Raw genomic sequence first — 18,784 nt, 5'->3', positions numbered from 1 at the left:
TAAAAATGAGAGCAATATCTTTAGTGAAGAAAATAGAATTTGAATTTACAGGAAATGTTGCTAGAAATGCAGTGACCTTAGGTGATGTTGATAATGATGGATGTAATGAGCTCATCGTTGGAAATCAGAATGGTGATATTGCAATTTTCAAGGTATTTCCATCAATTTTCAAATCAAATATGCCTAATCTTTAGAAATATTGGAAAAGGTGTAGTAGCCAATTTTGATGAAAATTTCAGGATAGCTTCAGAATCTAAATTAGAAAAAACATAAAAAAAATGGTTTTGCGGAAATGATATGAAAATCTATATACCGGGTGTCAACGAATCTATTAGACAAGTCATAATTTCTAGACTATTAGGAGAATTGAAATGAGATTTGGTATAGTTGAATGGTATGTGGAGAGGAATGTTTTCACATATTTTTCACTTTCCGGTCACTTCCGGTTTCAGCGGAAATGGCTCCGGTTCTGAATTTTTAAATGGAACACCCTGTATATTGTAACATTTTTGGATTTCTGAGACAATTCTGGATCAGAAACTGACATTTCCGGAAGTTTTTCAGCCTACTTGATTTTTTCAGAGTCACTTTTAAAATTGCATCTAGGTGGCCATGATCGGACGTAAACTAATCTATGGACCTCAGGTGAAAATTGCAGAAAATTGCAATAGCGGAGTTTTAGTGACTAGTGTGTTGAATATGAATGAGACAAGTTTACAAAATAACATTTTCGTGTCTATTATTTTTCAAATGGCGACCATTTTTTGACAAGCAATTTCCGAAAAAAGGATTTTTTGACGAATCTAACGTTACTAATTTATTTGCGATTGGATCAACAAATTTGACAAATTTAGCTAATAATTTCAGCGATGCACTTAGATTTTTTGCAATATCCTAAGTTCTTGAAAATTCCACTATAGTAAATTTTCAAAGTGCATCCCTCCTTGTTCAAGACACATTTCAGCTCGTTCAATTGTTTCTCTCAACACGTTTTGTAACATTTGAGGCGATATACTTCTAAATGCCTGTTGAATCCTTTCTTCTAGGATTTCGAGAGTGGCTGGGGCTGTTGCATAGTAGACCCTTTCTTTTACATATCCCCAAATGAAGAAATCTAACACAGTCAGATCCGGTGAGCGGGCAGGCCACCGTACTGGACCGTTGGTTGCAATAACTCTATTATTAAAATGCTCTATTAAAAAATCAAGTACGTCTCTGCTATTATTGGGTGGTGCTCCATCTTGCTGGAAGTAAATTTGCCGTAAAACTTCTAAAGGCATATCATTAAGATGATCCTCGATTTCATTTTGAAGAAAACCCAAGTATCTAACCCCTGTTAACTGACCTTGAAACAATATTGGACCAATTATTCTGTTTATAACGATACCAGCCCAGACATTGACGCCAAACCTTTCTTGAAAATTGCCCTCTCTCATTGCATGTTGATTTTGTTGGGCCCAGTACCGACAATTCTGCTTATTAAACATGCCATTATTTGTAAACCGTGATTCGTCGGAAAATAGAATGAAGTTGATAAAATTTGGGTTAACTCTATGATTTTGAAGCAACCAATCACAAAATACTACTCTTCTATTGCCGTCGTCAGCATACAAATGTTGATGTAACTGATATTCAAATGCTCGATATCCGTGCTTTTTCAGTATTTTTCTTGCTGATTCGTGACTTAACTGCATTTCTCTACTAATTTCTCTTAAAGAAACCGTTTTGTCAACTTCTACCATAGCAAGAACGTTAATCTCAGTCTCCTCATTTATGACAAACCTCTGTTCTGCGTCTCGATTTCCCTCTTGCCTAAAACGACTCTCAACATAGGGAAAATACTGATGAGATGGGTGTTGCCGATTGGGATATCTCTGAGCATACAACTCAGCAGCTTTCCTTGAATTTCTGTGGCATTCTCCAAACAATAACAACATATCCACTTTTTCACTTTGAGTATACATTATTTCGACGAAAAATTAAACTAAAATTAACGAAAATCAAGAGAAACTTCTACTTTCTGCTCATAAAGCTTATGTCACTGTCATAACCTAGGTGAGCGTTTTGTTCTCCAAAGTGGACTTGATGGAAATAACCGCAAAATATTATGCATCATTCCTATCCATGGCACCCTTGACAAAAGTAAATGAATTTGTATCGAGTATTTTCCTCAGTAATATTTAATTTATGTTCTTATTTGTAATCCAATCGCAAATAAATTAGTATCGTTAGATTTGTCAAAAAATCCTTTTTTCGGAAAGTGCTTGTCAAAAAATGGTCGCCATTTGAAAAATAATAGTTAGACACGAAAATGTTATTTTGTAAACTTGTCTCGTTCATATTCAACACACTAGTCACTAAAACTCCGCTATTGCAATTTTCTGATATCACCTGAGGTCCATAGATTAGTTTACGTCCGATCATGGCCACCTAGATGCAATTTTAAAAGTGACTCTGAAAAAATCAAGTAGGCTGAAAAACTTCCGGAAATGTCAGTTTCTGATCCAGAATTGTCTCAGAAATCCAAAAATGTTACAATATACAGGGTGTTCCATTTAAAAATTCAGAACCGGAGCCATTTCCACTGAAACCGGAAGTGACCGGAAAGTGAAAAATATGTGAAAACTCTCCTCTCCACATACCATTTATCTGTACCAAATCTCGTTTTGATACACGTAATAGTCTAGAAGTTATGACTTGTCTAATAGATTCGTTGACACCCGGTATATAAACGCGAAAGTCACTCACTTAACACTCACACATTTATCTCTGTTTCTTCGTACTGGTAAGTCCTAGAAAACTAAAATTTGGTATGTAGGTGCTTCTTAAGTCTTAGATGTGCACTAAAAAAGTATTTTCAAATATTCCAATTGGGGATCCCCCCGTGGCGCTAAAAGGGGCGCGTATACATATGAAAACTACCTTTTCATCACTGTTTCTCTGTACCGCTATATTTTCGTGAAATTTTGTATGTAGGTTTTTTCATGTTGTAGATGTGCAATAAGAAAGAATTTTTATATATTCTAACTGAGAAGCCAGCCGCGGAGGAAAAGGCGCGTTCATAAAATAAGGTAACCTTTTCAACACTGTTTCTCCGTACCGCTATATTTTTGGAAGCTGACATTTTTTATGTGGGTTCGTTTTATGTTGTTAATGTGCAGTAAGAGAGGATTTTCAAATATTCCAACGGGTGCCCCCACTGGGGATAAAAGGAGTGCGTTCACATATGTAGATTACCTTTTCATCACTGTTTTTCCATACCGCTAAATTTTCGTAGGCAGAAATTTTCTATGTAGGTTCGTTTGATGTTGTAAATGTGCAATAAGAGAGGATTTTTTAATATTCCAACTAGGGCACCTCCACTGGGGATAATAGGGGTGCGTTTACATATGAAAATTACCTTTTCATCACTGTTTCTCCGTATCGCTATATTTTCGGGAGGTGAAATTTTCTATGTAGGTTCGTTTTATGTTGTTAATGTTCAATAAGAGAGGATTTTCAAATATTTCAACTGGGGCTCCCCCACTGGAGATAAAAGTGGTGCGTTTACATATGTAATTTACCATTTCATCACAGATTCTCCATACTGCTTTATTTCCGTAGGCAGAAATTTTCTATGTAGGTTTGTTTGATATTGTAAACGTGCAATAAGAGAGGATTTTTTTCAATATTCCAACTGGGGAGCCTCCACCGGTGATAAAAGGGGTGCGTTTACATATGTAAATTACCTTTTCATCACTGTTTCTCCGCACCGCTATATTTTCGGGAGGTGAAATTTTCTATGTAGGTTCGTTTTATGTTGTTAATGTTCAATAAGAGAGGATTTTCAAATATTTCAACTGGGGCTCCCCCACTGGAGATAAAAGTGGTGCGTTTACATATGTAATTTACCATTTCATCACAGATTCTCCATACTGCTTTATTTCCGTAGGCAGAAATTTTCTATGTAGGTTTGTTTGATATTGTAAACGTGCAATAAGAGAGGATTATTTTCAATATTCCAACTGGGCGCCTCCACTGGTGATAAAAGGGGTGCGTTTACATATGTAAATTACCTTTTCATCACTGTTTCTCCGCACCGTTATATTTTCGGGAGCTGAAATTTTGTATGTAGGTTCGTTTTATGTTGTTAATGTTCAATAAGAGAGGATTTTCAAATATTTCAACTGGGGCGCCCCCACTGGAGATAAAAGTGGTGCGTTTACATATGTAATTTACCATTTCATCACAGATTCTCCGTACCACTTTATTTTCGTAGGCAGAAATTTTCTATGTAAGTTCGTTTGATGTTGTAAACGTGCAATAAGAGAGGATTTTTTTTTATTATTCCAACTGGGGCGCCTCCACTGGGGATGATAGGGTTGCGTTTACATATGTAAATTACCTTTTCATCACTGTTTCTCCGCACCGCTATATTTTCGGAAGCTGAATTTTGTATGTAGGTTCGTTTTATGTTGTTATTGTTCAATGAGAGAGAAATTTCAAATATTACAACTGGGGAGCCCCCACTGGGGATGAAAGGGGTGCGTTCACATATGTAGGGATGGGTTTACATATGTAATTTACCTTTTCATCACTGATTCTCCATACCGCTTTATTTTCGTAGGCAGAAATTTTCTATGTAGATTCGTTTGATATTGTAAACGTGCAATAAGAGAGGATTTTTTTCAATATTCCAACTGGGGCGCCTCCACCGGTGATAAACGGGGTGCGTTTACATATGTAAATTACCTTTTCATCACTGTTTCTCCGCACCGCTATATTTTCGGGAGCTGAAATTTTGTATGTAGGTTCGTTTTATGTTGTTAATGTTCAATAAGAGAGGATTTTCAAAATGTCAACTGGGGCGCCCCACTGGAGATAAAAGTGGTGCGTTTACATATGTAAATTACCTTTTCATCACTGATTCTCCGCACCGCTATATTTTCGGGAGCTGAAATTTTGTATGTAGGTTCGTTTTATGTTGTAAACGTGCAATAAGAGAGGATTTTTTTCAATATTCCAACTGGGGCGCCTCCACCGGTGATAAAAGGGGTGCGTTTACATATGTAAATTACCTTTTCATCACTAATTCTCCGCACCGCTATATTTTCGGGAGCTGAAATTTTGTATGTAGGTTCGTTTTATGTTGTTAATGTTCAATAAGAGAGGATTTTCAAAATGTCAACTGGGGCGCCCCCACTGGAGATAAAAGTGGTGCGTTTACATATGTAATTTACCATTTCATCACAGATTCTCCATACCGCTTTATTTCCGTAGGCAGAAATTTTCTATGTAGGTTCGTTTGATGTTGTAAACGTGCAATCAGAGAGGATTATTTTCAATATTCCAACTGGGCGCCTCCACTGGTGATAAAAGGGGTGCGTTTACATATGTAAATTACCTTTTCATCACTGTTTCTCCGCACCGCAATATTTTCGAGAGCTGAAATTTTGTATATAGGTTCGTTTTATGTTGTTAATGTTCAATAAGAGAGGATTTTCAAAATGTCAAGTGGGACGCCCCCACTGGTGATAAAAGGGGTGCGTTTACATATGTAAATTACCTTTTCATCATTGTTCCTCCATATCGCTATATTTTCGGAAGCTGAAATTTCGTATGTAGGTTCGATTTATGTTGTTTATGTGCGATAAGAGAGGATTTTCAAATATTTCAATTGGGGCGCCCCCACTGGAGATAAAAGGGATGGGTTTACATATGTAATTTACCTTTTCATCACTGATTCTCCATACCGCTTCATTTCCGTAGACAGAAATTTTCTATGTAGGTTTGTTTGATGTTGTAAACGTGCAATAAGAGAGAATTTTTTTGAATATTCCAATTGGAACTCCCCCACTGGAGATAAAAGGGGTGCGTTTACATATGTAAATTATCTTTTCATCACTGATTCTCCATACCGCTATATTTTCGGAAGCTGAAATTTTGTATGTAGGTTCGTTTTATGTTGTTAATGTTCAATAAGAGAGGATTTTCAAAATGTCAACTGGGGCGCCCCCACTGGAGATAAAAGTGGTGCGTTTACATATGTAATTTACCATTTCATCACAGATTCTCCATACCGCTTTATTTCCGTAGGCAGAAATTTTCTATGTAGGTTCGTTTGATGTTGTAAACGTGCAATCAGAGAGGATTATTTTCAATATTCCAACTGGACGCCTCCACTGGTGATAAAAGGGGTGCGTTTACATATGTAAATTACCTTTTCATCACTTTTTCTCCGCACCGCTATATTTTCGGGAGCTGAAATTTTGTATGTAGGTTCGTTTTATGTTGTTAATGTTCAATAAGAGAGGATTTTCAAAATATCAACTGGGGCGCCCCCACTGCTGATAAAAGGGGTGCGTTTCCATATGTAAATTACCTTTTCATCACTGTTTCTCCTTACCGTTATATTTTCGGAAACTGAATTTTGTATGTAGGTTCGTTTTTTGTTGTTAATGTTCAATGAGAGAGGAATTTCAAATATTACAACTGGGGCGCCCCCACTGGGGATGGAAGGGCTGCGTTCACATATGTAAATTACCTTTTCATCATTGTTCCTCCATACCGCTATATTTTCGGAAGATGAAATTTCGTATGTAGGTTCGTTTTATGTTGTTAATGTGCGATAAGAGAGGATTTTCAAATATTTCAATTGGGGAGCCCCCACTGGAGATAAAAGGGATGGGTTTACATATGTAATTTACCTTTTCATCACTGATTCTCCATACCGCTTTATTTCCGTAGACAGAAATTTTCTATGTAGGTTTGTTTGATGTTGTAAACGTGCAATAAGAGAGAATTTTTTTGAATATTCCAATTGGAGCGCCCCCACTGGAGATAAAAGGGGTGCGTTTACATATGTAAATTATCTTTTCATCACTGATTCTCCATACCGCTATATTTTCGGAAGCTGAAATTTTGTATGTAGGTTCGTTTTATGTTGTAAATGTACTATAAGAGAGGATTTTCAAATATTCCAACTGGAGTGCCCCCACTGGGGATAAAAGGGGTGCGTTTACATATGTAAATTACCTTTTCATCACTGTTTCTCCATACCGCAAAATTTTTGGAGGCTGGAATTTTCTAAGTAGGTTCGTTTTATGTTGTAGGAGTGCAACTGGGCTGGCGGCCCAGTATGAGTTTTAAAAAATCCATTCGGAGGACAGTACAGGTCATAATGAAAAATAATCAAATCAGATGCTCAAAATCAGAACCTTGACTTGCAATACAAGCATCAAGTATTCTCCTCATCGAGTGCCGTACACATTCAAAATTTCCTTCGACCCAAAAAGCTTCAATACAAATGCACCAGAAATGAAAAACTAGTTCCTTCCATTGTTGGCTTGACGCGAAAAATACTTCCCGAATAACATGTAACATTTTATTTTTCATCGGAAATGAAGACATTATAATTTTTTTTCCCGAATTTTGCGCTGGTCAGGCCCTATCCCCCGAAGCATCGATACATTAATACATTCGGGAAGGTACACCAGCATTATCAACCAATGACCTTTCCCCACACCGTGGGGTATGTGATCATTGGGTCCAAGAATCATGTACCCTGAGAAAGCGCATTGTTATTAATGACATCATTTAAGATTCACCCGGTATGTCAATTTTTTCATGCTTAAAATATGGAGTGAATCTATAAACATGAATATATTATTATCCCATAATTCTTGTAATATTCCAATATTCTTTGAGATGACGAATATACGTACTTTTTCAATCAATAAAAGTCTGTATTTCTATCGTTATATTCAAAACATTAGGAAGAAAATATTTATTTTCATATTATTATGATTAGAAAATTAGAAAAAAATATAGGTAAAAATTATTAGTAATCCAAAATAACGTTATTTTCGGGTGATTCTTTTTCTCATGCATATTTTTATAATGATAATATGACCTCATTCAACATTCCCAAAATTTCCATCACATTTTTTACGTAGGTACTTTCCAAGACGTAAATATGATGGCGTTTCCATGGGGGGAAATATCGTCGCCCTTGTTTTCTAAGGTTATGTTATGGCTTTACAATACCTAAAATTGGGAGTTATTATCCCAAAAGGAACATATTATGGAAATATCATTATGATGCTGTTCATTATTTTTAAATAAAAAACAAACATTTGTTTCATGCATACATATTTCATAAATTTCATGAATTACTTACTGTTATATGGTTTTAATGTAGCATGAAGAATACTTGAAATTTTCTTTTACATAACAATGAAAATGACTTACAAAGTAAATATATACTAGTGGGCATGTCAAATTTTATAGCAAATTTAAGTTACTAATTCTGTTGTGTGACACATCTGAGGGCTAACAAAGACCCGAACACACATCCCTGTGGTACGCCTAGTAACCTCAGATTGGATTCTTTTGAGCGAAATTTGTGTACCAGTTACAGTCCTATGTTTCATTGTATCTAATTATATATTTCAGGGAAAGGAAAAACTGCAGTCAATATCAAAACTAGGTTTTATAACTTGTATTGCTGTTGGAGATGTCACCAACCAAAAGCGTAATGTCTTAACTATTATTACTGCGGATGGTTGGTGCTATCTGTATGCAGCCCCTGAAAATATTTTGGACGATTCTGTGAACACTTTAGATGAATCAGTAGATCAGGTGAGTGATAAAAAAGAATTGATGAAAGTTTCATTGTGACATACCATGTTTTGTACATATTTATGTCAGACATAAGAAAAAAACATTGAAGATATAACAATATAAACATGAGACATAATAATATTGAACATAAGTAATGACAGAAAAAACATATTGAAAAATGCTGATAGCTTAACTAAATTTGATAAAACTGTGAAATTTCTTGAATATGAATGCTGTCAATCAGAAATAGGTTACCCTGATATTTCTGAATGAGAGATTTTTTCTATTATCATGTGTTGAGTGACTAGTTGTAATTTTCAATATTTGTTACTTAGGTAGATGGTCAAATTAATTCCACATCTGGTACTGGTAGCTCAGAAAACTTACCGATAGGCGAGTTTGCAGATTTGAAAATCAAAAAGGATGATTCCGAAAGAGTTCAACTCATTTGTATACATATGCAAAGAATTCCAGCTAATTGCAAGGTACTTTCCATGTAAGATGAAGTCATGAACTTCGTTAAACAAGAAATTGATGAAATGAAATCAGACTAACAGTTGTCACAGTAAATTAATAATAATGATTTATATGTATAAATAGCGGAGAAATTAGACTGATTATTAGCCAATTTATAACTGTCATTCCCGTTACATTTTCATTTGTTTCCAGGATATTGTTCTTGGTGATGTCGATGGTGATGGAATGATAGAAATGATTCTTGGACTGACAGACCGTGTTGTTCGGTCCTACAGATGGGTTGCCAATCCCTATCTACCTGCGCTAAATCTTACTGACTCCTGTTTGGGTTTCGAACCATCCGATAAACTGTTAGGTATGTTGTTATTTGCACTTTCGCATCTCAAATAAATCATGAATTTCAATTTGGGAATTATGAGGCGAACCTAACCTAATTGTCTTTAACATAACCTAACAAAATCCTAAGTTCAAAGTTGGAATAGGGGTTTTTAAAATAGATTAGCTTTCCACACCATCCTTCTCGGTTATGACAATAATTTATTCTTCCACAGGAATGGAATATATTTTCACAAATGTGAGAGTAATGCTATCAAGTGAATGTGAGGTAGGTCAGAGGAATTGAAATGTAATAAAATGTACTTTTTGGTTTGGAAAGGGCATTTGTAGAGTTATTATAATAAAATTTATCGATACCAATGACCTCGTACTAAATTTCTCACAGCCATAGAAAAGTAAAGTGTATTTATAGTATAAGCAATTGTATCATTGCAAGAATATTGTAAGATTGAAAAATACACTCTGTATTCGATATGGAAAGTAATCAGGAGGAGACACTAAAATCTTTTTTTTTTTTAATTTTTTGAATATGTAAAACAGAATAGTAATAAATGCTTTTATTGAAAGGTTACTCAGTACCAGACATAGGTTAGGTCCAAAGTGAGTGGGTCTATTCGACCCTCCACCGCAACCCGCAAGGGTTTATTGTGGCTCATACCTATTAACACTTGATCAAATAAATACAGCTTCTTACCGAAGCCGATTAGTTTGTATGGTGAGTGGTCTTTCAGGTCAAATGGTTAAAACCTGATTCAGTCCCCAGCGGGGCACAAAGTATATGCTGTGTTGTTTCATTGGTAATGAGGTAGTAGGATAGTCAAGGTGCAAGATTTCCACCTTGATACCCGCGACAACCCTCCCATATGACGGTTTTTGCATGTCAGCTACACCTGATGATGCCTTAGATTCAACTGTGCAGGGCTGTTTCACCTCTGGTTTTGGTGAATCATCACTTAAGCATAAACGTTTGCTAACCTGCTCATGGGGGGTTTGTTCCTCCACCTGAGACAGATTCTGCATACGCCGATCAAGAATTTGATGCAAGGCGGTTTTACAAGGTACCCGCTCTTGAGGAGACAACTCAGTAGTTTCCTGGCTGCACCACCAAATCTTTTTTTTTAAGTAAAGTTATTGGATCAGGAGTTGGGGAGTTGAGAAGCTCTCGCTCCTGAACTAAAGTTACAGGGAGGTCAGTTGGAGTCGTAAACTCGAAATCCATCTCCTTTTTAGACTCGCTCCTGAACTAAATTTACAGGTAGGTCAGTTGAACTCGACATCCATCTCCTCTGTAGACTTGCTCCTGATCTAAATTTACAGGCAGGTTAGTTGCTGTCGTAAGCTCGACATCCATTTCCTCCATGGACTCAGCGTCAGGAAGAATTTTTAAGTTTACTCTGTCCATAAAAGTCCCAGGAGAAGCTGGAGAAAGAAGGTCAATCACGGCAGAGCCCCACATTACCGTGACAAGGCGATGCTACAACGAGAGTGCGTCCGGTATCTCGAAGATTCCGTAGAGACAGCTGATAGGCTCATGATGTTCACTCATCCTTTCGGCACGTATACACACACATCAAGCCATCGTTGGGACGCTATTCAGTTAGGAAATAACAGAACCACAAGTGACTCATTTTATTCCTTCTAAAAAACAAAACAAAACTTCTCATTTCATTTAGACATTTATTGAAAAAGAATACATTATTATTCATTTGTAAGGTTGATCAGAACAATGTTTTTTCTAATAAAATATTTTTTGATTCTGGAACCACTAATAATAATCATCTATTCAGGTAAATTTGTGGCATTAAACAAATGGGAATGTGCCAACCAAATAGGATCCATAACATTACACCACTCTCTCGATGGCAAAGCATGTTTATTGATTGCCCAACCCGGCGGTACATTCATGAGAATCAAATGCCAATCAGATGATTCAAACGAGCAAAGTAGCATGGAAAATGTTTACCACAGTAACTCAGAGAGGTCTGTTTTCTTGATTTTATACACGTTCAAAAAATAAGGTGAATATTCAACATTTGAAATGTTGAAAGTGGCATAAGGAAATTGTTCTTTGAGCCTGAAAAATGTTTACAAGTAGTACAAGTTTTTCAAAGAAGGTCGAGAAGATGTGAATGACGACGCTTTTCCAGGAAGCTCCAGTACATCAAAAACCGATGAATCACTATAAGAAAAGTTGGTGGAGATGTCCGCATATCAATCGGCTTTGGGCCTGAAGCATGTGATAGCGAAATTCGTTTCAAAATTGCTGAATTTTCACCATGAACTGAGCATCGATCAGGAATTGTTAAATTATGTCAACGGCGATCTTAAAAGGGTCATAACTGGTGACGAATCACGGGTATATGGTTGTGACATCAAAACCAAAATCCAATTACCATAATGGAAGAGCCCAGAAGGGCCAAGACCAAAAAAATACGCGATGTTCGATCAAATATCAAAGTTTTGCTCACTGTTTTCTTCAATTACCTTGGCGTAATGTATCAGGAGTTCTTGCAACGTAGTCGAACGGTCAATAAGGAGTATTATCTTGAAGTTATGCGCCACTTGCGAGAAGCGATACTGTCCGGTATTGTGGAAAAACTTTCGCATCACGATAATGCATCTGCTCCCTCGTCATTGCTTTTTGATAATTTTTTTGGCCGAAAACAACACTGTAATCATGCTTCCGCCACTGTATTCACCAGATTTGGCTCCCAGCGACTATTCTGTTCGCAAGATTGAAGAGACCCATGAAAGGACGGCGTTTTGCGACGATTGAGGAGATGAGAAAACAGAATCGTTTAGAGCTCAAAGACATACCAAAAGGTGGATATCAGAACTGTTTCAAGGATCAGAAAAAACGCTGGCACAAGTGTATAATATCTGGTGGGGAATAATTTGAAGTGAACAAAATAGAAATTCATGAATAAATAAGTATTTTTTGAGAAAAATGAAAATTCATCTTATTTTTTGAACAGACAGCGTATTCGAAATGATAACTCGAAAGAGAAAAAAAAGTATCTTTGGCTTTCTACTTTTCCATTTTCATACAAAAAATGTGCGATTCTTCCAACGAAAGGAAGGTTTCAATGGAATTTTTTCCCAGTTTGTATCTGAAAGAGAAACATCTGTGCATATTTATGAAGAGTTTATTGGAATTAATATCTCTCTTCCTCTCTTTGGAAGTTTCCCACATTTTTGTGTCCCATTTCAAAAGAAAATAATGTAGTTTTGTTGATGGTGGAGAAAATATTACAATACCAATTAATTTTTCAGTTCTACTGGCGAACATATGTCAGGATCAGTCGACTATCAATCCCTCGGCATTACTAGGATGAGAAACCAAAATATCTCTACAGAAATATTGGGTGATTTGAGAAACCCGCAGCATGCTGATGAAAATAATCCCTCCAGAAATGGCATGCCTTATGCTTTGGCCACTCTTGATGGAACAATCATATTAGTGAAAGATGAAGTCATATTATGGTAAGGAATGGACTCAAAGCTATGCAAAAGAGAAAGGATTCAAAAGTTAGTTCTAGTCTGGTTCCTCTCAGTTTGATATATCGGTATATTGACTAAGGGATTTCATATTGATTATCATTGAATACAAAATGGAACTTTGAGAAATGAATCTAAAAATTCTTGACCTTGGCTGGCTTAGTAAGTAGTCGGCCTAGCCAAGAGATGGCACCATCAGTAACACTAACGTGTTGTCATTCTCAAATATCAATCTTGAGATAACCACCCTTGAATTTTCAGGAATCTAAGCTATTTGGTTTTTGTTTCAATAATAAGATTCTTGTTTTTCAAAAAGAAAAATGATGAAATACCTGCTGTATTGAAGGATTTGGGTTGCGAGAAGAGATCATTGTAGAAACTGAGGCTTATTTTGAAGACCTTGCAGTAATGAAGCTAACAGAAAGCAAGCATTCTAGTTTCATTATTATTTCTCCTGCCATTTTTCAAATTTATGTATTTACCTCTTGGAAAATAACGAAAATTGTTCCGCTACGGCATTTGCGTATATCACTGGCAAAATGAACAATGTAACGTGGCACAACATCGAGCTCCAAAAAGTTTGAATTACAGTACCGATAAATTCAAAAGCGAAGAAACGACATTGGAATAAATCTGATTTTTACAATTGTGAGTGAAATATAGCGTTGAATTGTAATTTGGGTTGATGAAGTTGTTGAGTTCGTGAATCTCGTGAACAAAGCCCCAAGCGGGGAGTTGTTACTGGTTAACAATCTTTCTCTCAGACGAAGGTTTCATATATGTAGCGGAGCCGTGTTGAAATTAATCTAGTACCAAATACTTTGCTGTCTGGGTAGGATTTTTTCCGTACTGACGAGGTAATACTTTGAAACCACGGTCTGCAGGTGATCTTCTTGAATAATTTCAGCATAGTCCTGCTGCTGGATGAACGAGAAACATCTGCGAGACTAGCCTCTGTAGGAATCTCATATAACAGACATAAATGTCTGTCGGATATAATTCAATATCTAGCGTGGTATTAGCCCGGGAAGTAGTTGTTTTTCGACATACGTTTACCACACCCTACTGTGTAGGTAGTTGGGAAGGATTAATATTTCGAAATATTTATTTCCTCATACGTATATGCAAAGTTTACCGAATACTATAAGTTGGTTCACTCCAAGGAATTCGTTTGTCGGTACGGCTCAGGATTGCATTTTTTGCGATTTCCATAAATCATATCGCCGACAGACGATGTCTGGAAGCCGCCGGCCGCATGACAGTTATACGAGGGCAGTTCCTATTCGCGATATCTACAGGGGACGTTCCGAAGTTGAAACTTCGCTTGCTCGGTTGTATCAGACAGATAAACAAAGATACGAAAGTAGTTGTTTGTCGATCAACTTCTAGAAACATGATAGATAAACTCATGAATAAATGATCTAAGAAACAGATCAGAGTGATTTACTGATGAAATGATAAACATACATTCAGAAAAACATGTTTTATTAACAAAAATAATACAATTATATAATGTTATATGTTTATAAATGATTTAAAATATTCAATTTTACATTGCATGATTTATGTTTCCTAACAATCTTCATGTCCTGGTTCATGAATTTTAAAGTAAAGTATATCCGAACTCTTGTATATAAAGATATATAATAATCGAAGAGGAATTTTTGACATGGATGTGAGAAAAGAATTTTCGAATATTTTGTTTTCAAATACTGTCCAATTCCCTTCTCACTGCCGATTTTATCAAAATTTTCAATGAATATGTTTTCCATCTCTATTACATGGTCAACAATATCTCTTGATGGGAACTTGGGAAGCCAACGTGACTTTCATTTTTTGAAAATTATTTCGATAAATGTGGTCATTATTAAGTTTAAGAGCCAATTTATATTGTTTAGTTCTATCATAATTATACATTGTTTCTATGTAATGTTTTCTTGTTTCTCCACCCTGAAGTAAAAACTGATAGGAAAACAAATTGTTTCGTGTCGACTTCAGCAAGTGCGGGATATCAAACAAATATACAAGTTTATGATCGTCTATCAGAAATATGGGATTTTGATTTTCGTCTGTAACATTCAAAGTTTTCACCAACTTCTGAAAATTTGAACCCTGATCGGAAACCACCCCCATGACATTTAGGCCTATACTTTTGCATCTTCGTACCGTTTTGAACAAAATATCTTTCAAATCATCAGAAGTTGCTGATGTCTTATAGAAAAAGTATGCAAGTGGTATTTTCCAATTGCTTGCCAAACCTCTGACCATTACTGTTAGAGCACTACTTGCTATGTCAGTAGAGGTCCCATTCAAACTTGTTTGGAAACCTACTATTTTGTCTCTGGAAATATCATAATAAAGATGAGATTTCAAAGATATTTCGTCTAGGCATAAAATACAATATCTTTCTTTCTCCTACATGAGCCCAATCCTGAATTCAATAACACGAAAAATAAAATCGTTGAAGCCTGGTTCAACAATCCAATTTTTCGTGAAACGATGAAGTGTACTTTTTGACGGTAATCTACAAATTGTTGAAAATTTTTTGTATGCTTTCGGACCAAGAAAATAAAGAGTCAATGCAAACTGTTTGAATTCGTCACTATACCTGGACCCTTTTGGTGCTTTATTTATCAAAGAAAGCTGTGCTTTCAAGAGCTTACAATATTGCTCAGGATATTTTCGATCCAGAAACTTGAAAACATCATCCAGAGTAATTCCGGTTTCGTCCAGTGCTCTTTTTGATGTTGAAGCTACTGTTTTCTCTAGTGATACAATTTTTTTTCGTAATGCCACTTTTCTTGGAGTTCCCGAAGAGAGTTTAGCAGATGTTTGGCTGCATTCATCTAAAAGAAAGATGTACGTACTTTCAATAATTGTTTTCTTGTCATCGTTTTTTTTTCCGAAGCATATAAAAATAGATCAGGTAAGTATATAATATAACGAAAAGATATTTCACCTCGTGATCCTAATTGATCCGTTTGAACCTGAGCATCAATGTAAATAAAATCCTTGCTAGTACCGGCAATGGCATCATCATCTGGAAGGTTTAAACAACAAAATTGATATTGTAAATTTCATATGTTAAAAAGTGGAATAAGATTTTTTCATCATTTGAATCTATAAACTTCACTGAACCAACCTTTCTGAGAACCATCTTGAGGCAGACGCAATGAAGGAACATCATAGCTATGAATACGAGAATTCACAATATCATCGGCTCTAAAATGTAAGCTGCAAATTTTAATTCTATTGTGACTCTGCTCTGGGGTAAGAGTAGCATATCTATGATTCCCAATGAAGCCTAATACATTTTTCCAACGTTGACACCTAAAAAAAAATTCAAGTATATCAATCGATAAACTGAACATTTTGAAAAAAGATTGAAATGAGTTTGGATTGGCAAATGCCGGCGGTATATTTCGTTATGAATAATTTTATACAACAAAACCATAAAAGGTATAGATAGGTAAAATAAAAATTAATGGTGAATATATTGAATGCATACCTTTCACTGTACTTTGGGCAGCGGAAAAACGAAATACCTGGGCTTCCCACCGTACTCAGACAACCATCCACTGAGCAATACGTCGACATTTTCACAAAATAAATATTTCGAACTCCGAACGAACACAACACTATCACAATACCAAAGTTTACCGATTCTGTAGTCTTTGACAATACCAAACAATACGGACAACCTTTATATCTCGTGTGCCGACGAGAACTGGTAACTTCAAGCGACACACTGTACTACCTCGGCTGGTAATTACCCGCTGTCGCTAGCGGGCGGCGAGATTTCTCAGATGTCGAAAAATGAGCGAGTGACACGTCTTATAGTATTCTGTAGTCTTTGGTATATGTCTTCTCACTGTTGACTTAATTATTTAATCATTGGGAATGCCCCAAATACGGAGAGTCGCAACTTACCAACAATATATTCACATTATATTCTTTCTTTTCAGGGCAATTGCTGTAGACCACCAAATTTTTGCATTAACGAAAATGGACGTCACTGGCAATGGTTCTGACGACATAGTTGTGTGTTGCTGGGATGGTCAAACGTACATTTTGGATCAAGAAAAGAACTCTTTGAGATTCCATTTGGATGAACCAGTTCAAGCATTCGCAAGTGATTACTATGGCATTACAACCAATGTCCCAGATGTTACATCCCTTGTGTATGTAACATTTAAAAATAGTGTAAGTGCATTCTTGTGGATATCACAATATCTTACGGAATCTTTCTAAAACAAGCACTTTTTCCAATCACAAGAACTTCAATACTGGTCTCTATTTATATCTAACAGAGTACACTTTCACTTTCTGATCCACATCAATAATTAAGGGAAACTATCTTCTGGAAGTTTCCGCAAATTTCAACATTTTCAACATTTCAACAATAGTGTGGGCTGTTTGGAATGGAACCTTTGCCACTATTCATGGTTCTCATGCCAAGCATTCAAAAATATAGTATGTCCCCCTTTCAAGAATCTCGAGTAGTTCTCATTTATTCTATGACAGTTCTCCAAGGCGTGTTGAGCGACACTATATTTTTCTGGTCTTCGTAGTCGGATATGTGCTGCGTGTTTTTTGAAACGAGTTTCAATGGCTCGCTCAGTCTGACCAATATACTTTTTGTCACATTCCTCATAGCTCATTTCATACATCCCCAACTCTTCATTTTAAATAAGCTTTTATGTTCTTGCCAATGTTTCGAATTCAATTTAATTCTTCTTCAGGTTCTGGAATAATGAATTTTATAATACATACTTGCCACAAACTCCATATCTGTTGCCATTTTTAAAGTTGTGAGAAGTAGTAATGCAATTACTCATCGAAAAGGTGATTTTCCACGTAAAAACTATAACTGAATTCAAAAATCATTAGACGTTTTATATACAGTGTTTTTATATGCATCTAGCACGTTTAAGGATTTTTATCTTCAGTTATAGTTTTAACATGGAAAAACTTCTTATAATTTTATTACAACTTCTTACATCATTTGAAACAACAACAGTTATAAAGTTTGTGACAGGTGTGTTTTATAAAATTTATTGTTACAGACCCCTGAAGAAGAATTGGATTGAATTCTAATCGTTGACAAGAAAATAACTGTTTTTTTAGAATAAATTGACCCTGTTACCCAATAAACTATTCTAGAAATCAATAGTTATACATCAACGATTTAAAATTCAGTTTTAAGTAACATATTTTTCTTTCAGATTGTCATATATTATGACCTTCCTCTAAGAGAGCTTACATGCAAAAAATTTGAACCTGATCCTGAGAAACTAAGTGAACTTTTTGTTGATGGTAGTAGAAGTAAAAATGATGCCCTGGAACTTGTGAAGAATATGAGCAAAAAAGCGAAAAAAGAACTTGTAGGATACATTTTGTATAATACCTAGTGATCATCAGCTGTGTTCATTTTGAAAAACTTACGGTAATAATCAAATAACTATTTTATAGAACTTTTTTTTTTGTTGTATATTTTTAAAAATTTAATAAAGTATATGAAAGTTGTGGAAAACATAAGTTTTGATATTTGCTCTCCTAAACCTATCCTAAACTCCTTATGCCCGTAATAAGCCTGTCAAATAGTTTTTTCTATTTGAATTAAAGGGGTTATATTTTTAGGACTGATTAATTTTTGGGAAAGTTTTTGGCTTTCTACTACTCCATCTTGATACAAAACAAAATGTGGGAATCTTCAAAAGAAAGGAAGAAAGTAATCAATTTGAAAACAAGTAATTCTATACATGGATATGTAGATCATGCAAAGAAGCAACTTTCGGACACAAACTGGAAGAAAGCCCTCCTGAAACAGCTAATTCCATATGAACATTGAATTACACGAAATTGAAAATTC

At 35.7% G+C, this 18,784-nt stretch overlaps 1 protein-coding gene across 1 annotated transcript; it reads left to right on the top strand.

Annotated features, from left to right (window-relative positions):
• Window positions 1-5: 5 nt before the first annotated feature.
• LOC111505303 (KICSTOR complex protein ITFG2) lies at window positions 6-18,407 on the top strand. Its single transcript, XM_023160081.2, has 8 exons — window positions 6-152; window positions 8,434-8,619; window positions 8,937-9,086; window positions 9,271-9,433; window positions 11,202-11,394; window positions 12,688-12,897; window positions 16,878-17,115; window positions 18,138-18,407. The coding sequence occupies exons 1-8, from the start codon at window positions 6-8 to the stop codon at window positions 18,321-18,323; spliced, it is 1,473 nt and encodes a 490-aa protein (XP_023015849.2). The 3' UTR covers window positions 18,324-18,407.
• Window positions 18,408-18,784: the final 377 nt, after the last annotated feature.

Source organism: Leptinotarsa decemlineata, unplaced genomic scaffold (genome assembly GCF_025532065.1).
Source record: "Leptinotarsa decemlineata unplaced genomic scaffold, Ldec_3_MD MMD2_tig00026328_RagTag_RagTag, whole genome shotgun sequence".
NCBI lineage: Eukaryota > Metazoa > Arthropoda > Insecta > Coleoptera > Chrysomelidae > Leptinotarsa > Leptinotarsa decemlineata.
This window is presented reverse-complemented; position numbering and strand designations above follow the sequence as displayed.